The sequence below is a fragment of the Perca flavescens genome, chromosome 10, assembly GCF_004354835.1.
Source record: "Perca flavescens isolate YP-PL-M2 chromosome 10, PFLA_1.0, whole genome shotgun sequence".
NCBI classification, from domain to species: Eukaryota; Metazoa; Chordata; class Actinopteri; order Perciformes; family Percidae; genus Perca; species Perca flavescens.
In genome coordinates, this window is record NC_041340.1 from 31,291 (window position 1) to 39,550 (window position 8,260).

The 8,260-nt window shown below is 45.7% G+C and overlaps 1 protein-coding gene across 1 annotated transcript in view; it reads left to right on the forward strand.

The window, feature by feature from the left end:
• LOC114563286 (TBC1 domain family member 9B) overlaps nt 1-4,835 on the forward strand; it is a 9,221-nt gene extending 4,386 nt beyond the window's left edge. The window contains exons 2-4 of the mRNA XM_028590130.1: nt 3,670-3,971; nt 4,038-4,180; nt 4,828-4,835. Of these exons, the coding sequence (XP_028445931.1) occupies nt 3,670-3,971; nt 4,038-4,180; nt 4,828-4,835 (453 nt within the window). The remainder of the gene's footprint in view (nt 1-3,669; nt 3,972-4,037; nt 4,181-4,827) is intronic.
• The last annotated feature ends 3,425 nt before the right edge of the window (nt 4,836-8,260 follow it).

Below are 8,260 nucleotides of genomic sequence, written 5' to 3' on the forward strand. Positions count from 1 at the left end.
TTGTTTAACTGGACCGGTCCAATAACCTCTGAATAGTTCTACTGGTTGTTAAACTGGACCGGTCCAATAACCTCTGAATAGTTCTGGTTGTTAAACTGGACCGGTCCAATAACCTCTGAATAGTTCTACTGGTTGTTAAACTGGACCGGTCCAATAACCTCTGAATAGTTCTACTGGTTGTTAAACTGGACCGGTCCAATAACCTCTGAATAGTTCTACTGGTTGTTAAACTGGACCGGTCCAATAACCTCTGAATAGTTCTGGTTGTTAAACTGGACCGGTCCAATAACCTCTGAATAGTTCTACTGGTTGTTAAACTGGACCGGTCCAATAACCTCTGAATAGTTCTACTGGTTGTTAAACTGGACCGGTCCAATAACCTCTGAATGGTTCTGGTTGTTAAACTGGGCCGGTCCAATAACCTCTGACTGGTTCTGGTTGTTAAACTGGACCGGTCCAATAACCTCTGAATAGTTCTACTTGTTGTTAAACTGGACCGGTCCAATAACCTCTGAATGGTTCTGGTTGTTAAACTGGACCGGTCCAATAACCTCTGACTGGTTCTGGTTGTTAAACTGGACCGGTCCAATAACCTCTGAATGGTTCTGGTTGTTAAACTGGACCGGTCCAATTACCTCTGAAAAGTTCTACTTGTTGTTAAACCGGACCGGTCCAATAACCTCTGACTGGTTCTGGTTGTTAAACTGGACCGGTCCAATAACCTCTGAATGGTTCTGTTTGTTAAACTGGAAGTCCTGTTTTACCCATCAGCCACCACAACCAGCCTCCCTCTGGGGGCTGCCAGCATGTGATGTCACTTCCTGTTCCCCCAGCGTTATAGCCAGTAAATGATGTCACTTCCTGTTCCCCCATCTATTATTATATATGTGTTGGTCAGTCTGTCTGCTTCACTATCTGGTTTTGCAGCAATAACATTGAAGTGAGATGAACAAACAGAGAAATGTTTCTTTTTAGATAAAACAGATGTTGACAAAGTTTCATTTGAAATTTGGGAAAAATTTGAAGTTGGAAAAGAGGTAATAAATTGCAATATATCGCAGGATGTTGCAATATGGTTAAAATGGCAATAATATCGTATCATGACATACAGTACAGGCCAAAAGTTTGGACACACCTTCTCATTCAATGCGTTTCCATTTTATTTTCATGACTATTCACATTGTAGATTCTCACTGAAGGCATCAAAACTATGAATGAACACATATGGAATTATGTACTTAACAAAAAAGTGTGAAATAACTGAAAACATGTCTTATATTTTAGATTCTTCAAAGTAGCCACCCTTTGCTTTTTTTATTAATAAGGGAAAAACTTCCACTAATGAACCCTGACAAAGCACACCTGTGAAGGTAAAACCATTTCAGGTGACTACCTCATGAAGCTCATTGAGAGAACACCAAGGGTTTGCAGAGTTATCAAAAAAAGCAAAGGGTGGCTACTTTGAAGAATCTAAAATATAAGACATGTTTTCAGTTATTTCACACTTTTTTGTTAAGTACATAATTCCATATGTGTTCATTCATAGTTTTGATGCCTTCAGTGAGAATCTACAATGTGAATAGTCATGAAAATAAAAAGGAAACGCATTGAATGAGAAGGTGTGTCCAAACTTTTGGCCTGTACTGTAAGTATGGTGATGATATGATATGGTGATGATATGGTATGGTGATGATATGGTGATGATATGGTATGGTGATGATATGGTGATGATATGGTATGGTGATGATATGGTATCGTAATGATATGGTATGGTGATGGTATGGTGATGATATGGTATGGTGATGATATGGTATGGTGATGATATTGTATGGTGATGATATGGTATGGTGATGATATGGTATGGTGATGGTATGGTGGTGATATGGTATGGTGATGATATGGTGATGATATGGTATGGTGATGATATGGTATGGTGATGATATTGTATGGTGATGATATGGTATGGTGATGATATGCTATCGTGATGATATGGTATGGTGATGATATGGTATGGTGATGATATGGTATGGTGATGATATTGTATGGTGATGATATGGTATGGTGATGATATGGTATCGTGATGATATGGTATGGTGATGGTATGGTATCGTGATGATATGGTATGGTGATGGTATGGTGATGATATGGTATGGTGATGATATGGTATGGTGATGATATGGTATGGTGATGATATGGTATGGTGATGATATGGTATGGTGATGGTATGGTGATGATATGGTATGGTGATGATATGGTATGGTGATGATATGGTATGGTGATGATATGGTGATGATATGGTATGGTGATGATTTGGTATGGTGATGATTTGGTATGGTGATGATATGGTATGGTGATGATATGGTGATGATATGGTATGGTGATGGTATGGTATGGTGATGATATGGTATGGTGATGATATGGTATCGTAATGATATGGTATGGGGATTATATGGTATGGTGATGATATGGTATCGTGATGATATTGTATGGTGATGATATGGTATGGTGATGGTATGGTATGGTGATGATATGGTATCGTGATGATATGGTATGGTGATGATATGGTATGGTGATGGTATGGTGATGATATGGTATGGTGATGATATGGTATGGTGATGATATGGTATGGTGATGATATGGTATGGTGATGATATGATATGGTATGGTGATGATATGGTATGGTGATGATATGGTATGGTGATGGTATGGTGATGATATGGTGATGATATGGTATGGTGATGGTATGGTATGGTGATGGTATGGTGATGGTATGGTGATGATATGGTATGGTGATGATATGGTATGGTGATGGTATGGTATGGTGATGGTATGGTGATGATATGGTATGGTGATGATATGGTATGGTGATGGTATGGTGATGATATGGTATGGTGATGATATGGTGATGATATGATATGGTGATGGTATGGTGATGGTATGGTGATGATATGGTATGGTGATGATATGGTATGGTGATGGTATGGTGATGATATGGTGATGATATGGTATGGTGATGATATGGTATGGTGATGATATGGTGATGATATGGTATGGTGATGATATGGTGATGGTATGGTGATATGGTATGGTGATGGTATGGTATGATGATGGTGATGATATGGTATGGTGATGATATGGTATGGTGATGATATGGTATTGTGATGATATGGTATGGGGATGATATGCTATGGTGAGGCCTCTGGTGGTCCCCCCCTATAAGAAGGCACGAGGGATTCTGCAGGATTCTAGTCATCCTGCTCACAATCTCTTCTCCCTCCCTTTAGGGATAGTTTGTACCCCCAGGTAATCAGGTAATCAGGTCATCAGGTAATCAGGTCATCAGGTCATCAGGTTATCAGGTAATCAGGTAATCAGGTAATCAGGTCATCAGGTCATCAGGTCATCAGGTCATCAGGTAATCAGGTCATCAGGTTATTGAACGATAGCACAACAGGAAGGAGGGCTGTGGTCTGAATTTAGTCACTTATGTATATTATGTTGGATATTCTATCATGTTTTTAATGCTATTATGTTTTTAAGTTGTTATTATTGACTGGTGCTGAGAGAGTGCTAAGGCACTTTGTATTTCATTGCTGTGGTACTGTGTACTAATATACATATGACAATAAACTTGAACTGAACTGATGATGTCACTTCCTGTCCCTGCAGGGCATCATCGCGGAGGACAAGCGTCTGCAGCAGGGAGAGGAGCCAGAGGAGGATTGTGGGAAGTTTCGGGAGGCGGAGCTGAAGATGCGGAGGCTGTTCGGGATGCCTGAAGAAGAGAAGCTGGTCAACTATTACTCCTGCAGCTTCTGGAAGGGACGAGTCCCGCGCCAGGGCTGGCTCTACCTGTCCATCAACCACCTGTGTTTCTACTCCTTCCTGCTGGGGAAGGAAGGTAAGATCCTCAGGGCTCTACCTGTCCATCAACCACCTGTGTTTCAACTCCTTCCTCCTGGGGAAGGAAGGTAAGATCCTCAGGGCTCTACCTGTCCATCAACCACCTGTGTTTCTACTCCTTCCTCCTGGGGAAGGAAGGTAAGATCCTCAGGGCTCTACCTGTCCATCAACCACCTGTGTTTCTACCCTTCCTCCTGGGGAAGGAAGGTAAGATCCTCAGGGCTCTACCTGTCCATCAACCACCTGTGTTTCTACTCCTTCCTCCTGGGGAAGGAAGGTAAGGTCCTCAGGGCTCTACCTGTCCATCAACCACCTGTGTTTCTACTCCTTTTTTGATAACTCTGCAAACCCTTGGTGTTCTCTCAATGAGCTTCATGAGGTAGTCACCTGAAATGGTTTTACCTTCACAGGTGTGCTTTGTCAGGGTTCATTAGTGGAATTATTTCCCTTATTAATAAAAAAGCAAAGGGTGGCTACTTTCAGGAATCTAAAATATAAGACATGTTTTCAGTTATTTCACACTTTTTTGTTAAGTACATAATTCCATATGTGTTCATTCATAGTTTTGATGCCTTCAGTGAGAATCTACAATGTAAATAGTCATGAAAATAAAAAGGAAACGCATTACAGGCCAAAAGTGTGTGTATATATATATATATATATATATATATATATATATATATATATATATATATATATATATATATATATATATATATAGTGACGTCATGAGAGGCTACACAGCTGTCAGCGGGTGGCCCAAGTAGTCTGAAGGAGACAAGGTTCAACTAATAACAAGGAATTTATTAAAGTTCTTGGACATCAATGAAAACATAAAAGAATGCAGACATCTTGTTGCTCTTTAAGGGCTAACACTTCCGGGATGTCTGTTCGGCATCTTGCAATCATAATTCTCTCCCACAGGAAAATAAACAGTTTTTCTCAGCCTTACGGTAGTCCAGGCTGCAGCTAGTGGCCAAGCCAGCAGCAAGTCCTTCCAAATGTCTCCCACGTATTTCCACAGGCGAACACTTCCAACGGCGAGTCTTTTCCACAGATCAGTCTCTCCACCACACACACCCTCTCTAAGTGTGTGTCTATCCCTTAAAAACCCTTCAGCTCATCAGCTCCTGATTGGTCACAGCTGTGTGGGAACATTGGCCACAGAGGGGTGGAGTTCCCGATTATACCAGCGGATGGAGCCATAGATGTCTGTGCTTGCAGCCATCTCAGGGGGATGTAACGTCCGTCCAGGACACAGCCTCTCGTGACGTCACATATCCCCCTCCTCGAGACCGACGTCCTCGTCGGGGCAAAGGCAGAGAAGACGGCATCACGCCGGGAGAGGGCGTCCGCATTGCCGTGGTGCTTGCCCGCCCTGTGGACCACAGAAAAGTTAAATGGTTGCAAGCTCAAAAACCACCTGGTAACTCTACGGTTTGTTTCCTTGTTCTTGGCCATCCACTGCAGAGGGGCATGATCAGATACCACCGTGAAACGTCGGCCCAGGAGATAGAACCGAAGGGACTCCAGGGCCCAGGTAACAGCTAGACATTCTTTTTCTACCGTTGAATAGTTCTTCTCTCTTGGAAGCAACTTCCTGCTTAGGTAGAGAATGGGATGTTCAACACCGTCATGTGCCTGGGCGAGGACAGCACCCAGACCTACCTCTGAAGCATCCGCTTGGACAATGAATTCCTTCTTGAAGTCTGGTGCCACCAGGATCGGACCGGAGCAGAGTGCCCGCTTCAGGTTGGCGAAAGCCGCCTCCGCCGCAGGGTTCCACTTCACCATTCGAGAGTGGCGTTTGGTCGTCAGCTCTGTCAAAGGTGCAGTTATGGTAGCAAAACCAGTAATAAAACGTCTATAGTAGCCAGCGAGGCCCAAAAATGACCTTACTTGCTTCTTGGTGATGGGCCGTGGCCAGTCCTGTATGGCCTGTAGTTTGGCTACCTGTGGTTTGACCAACCCCCGCCCAATGGTGTACCCCAGGTAGTTCGTCTCGCTGAAGGCCAGTTTGCACTTCTTCGGGTTCGCTGTGAGTCCTGCTTCCCTGAGCGAATCCAGCACCGCTTGTACCCGGGGTAGGTGGCTGGCCCAATCCGGACTTTGTATGACGACATCATCCAAATAAGCCGCTGCGTACCTCTTGTGGGGCGCCAGGACTCGATCCATCAGGCGTTGGAATGTGGCAGGCGCCCCGTGGAGACCAAACGGAAGCCGGGTATATTGGTAGAGCCCCTCCGGGGTGGCAAAGGCTGTCTTCTCCTTGGACGCCGGGGTCAGGGGCACCTGCCAATAGCCTTTTGTGAGGTCCAGAGTGGTTAGAAAACGAGCATGCCCCAATGTGTCTATTAAATCATCGACACGAGGCATTGGGTATGCATCAAATTCAGACACTTCATTCAACTGTCGATAGGAACGAGTACAATGGGACTTGCCCAGGCACTGTGTGACTCTTCGATTATTCCCAACTCCAGCATCTTCCTTACCTCCTTCTGTATAGCGGCTTTACGAGCCTCTGGCACGCGATACGGGCGCTGGTTTACCGTTCGGCCAGGCAGGGTGCGGATCTCATGTTGGACCACTTCCGTGTGACCGGGAAGGGAGGAGAAGACATCCTGGTTCCGATCCACGAGTTCCAGGGTCATCTGTCGTTGATGTGGGGACAGATTTGGACCCAGCTGAACCTCATCTCGCGCCGGTTCCTTGGTCTCTGTGGGGGGTAGACAGCTGAACAACGCCTCTCTGGCGTGCCACTTCTTTAAGAGGTTAACATGATAAATCTGCTCAGTTTTTCTTTTATCTGGTTGCCTCACCTTGTAGTTTACTTCTCCCATGCGTTCAATGACCTCATATGGTCCTTGCCAGGTTGCCAGGAATTTACACTCAACGGTCGGTACCAGGACCAGCACCCTGTCCCCCGGCTCAAACTCCCTGGGTTGAGCAGATCTGTTGTAGGAGGCTTGCTGTTGTCGCTGACTGGCCTCCAGGTGTTCGCGCATCATGGGATAGATGGCCTTCATTCTCTCCCTCATGGCCCCGACATGCTCAATCAGTGTCCGCTGTTGGCATGGCTGCTCCTCCCAGGCCTCCTTGGCGATGTCGAGCAGTCCTCTGGGTCTGTAGGAAAGTAAGAGCTCAAAGGGTGAAAAACCAGTAGAAGACTGAGGTAGCTCTCTCACCGCAAACAATATGTATGGTAACAGCTGATCCCAGTTGCGCCCATCTTCCCCAACCGCCTTCCGCAGCATGGACTTTAGTGTCTTGTTAAAACGTTCGACTAGGCCGTCCGTCTGGGGGTGGTAGACCGAGGTTCTCAGCTGTTTGATCTTCAGTAACGCACAGAATTCTTTCATTACCCTGGACATGAATGGAGTCCCTTGGTCCGTCAATATCTCTTTTGGGATTCCCAGACTAGTTGAGAGAAGGAACAGCTCCTTGGCGATTTGTCTGGATGTAGCCTTCCTCAGCGGAATAGCCTCAGGGTACCGGGATGCATAGTCCAGAATGACCAGAATGTATTGATGCCCCCTGGAACTTTTCGGTAAGGGCCCGACTATGTCTAAGCCAATCCTCTCAAAAGGAGTTTCAATAATGGGCAAGGGAATGAGCGGGTTTCTATATGTGGGCTTTGGAGCAACCTGCTGACACTCAGGGCAACTACGACAGTAGTTTTCTATCTCTTTGTGTACTCCTGGCCAAAAGAAACGTTGCATGATTCTGTCCTTAGTCTTCTCTACCCCTAAGTGGGCCCCTAGCGGGTGTGCGTGTGCTAGGTGGAGTACTGTGGCCCGATAGGGCTGTGGCACTAGGAGCTGTTCATGCACTTCATCATTTTCTTTTACTATCCGATACACTAACCCCCTGTTGACTGCGAAATGGGGGTAAGTAAGGCTTGTCCTACCACCTACTACTACCCCTTCTAATACCTGCACATTTCTTAAGGCATTTGCAAGAGTAGGATCTTGTAATTGTGCTGTACCATACTGGCCTGTGAGAGGGGGAAGCTCCTGGGTGCCTTGGACGTCTTCTTCACTGGAGAACGGAGCACTTTCCTGGGCCGCGTTCTCTTCTCCCATGTCTGGACCAGTTTCTGTGTCGGTCTGGGCACCAGCCATCCCTATCAGAGCCCGGGCGGGAGTGAGTGATTCGGAGGACTGCACCAGAGCATTCCCAGGATGAGTCTTGCCTCTCTGTTTCCGAGGTACTTGGGCTATCCTCTCCTGAGACTCTCTCCAGAGTGGGTAAAAGGCTGGGCAGTCTCGTCCAATTAGGACAGGGACGGGGAGGGAATCAACCACCCCCGCCGTCGTGTGTATGGTTCCCCGTGTGCTGGTCATTGTGAGTTCAGTAA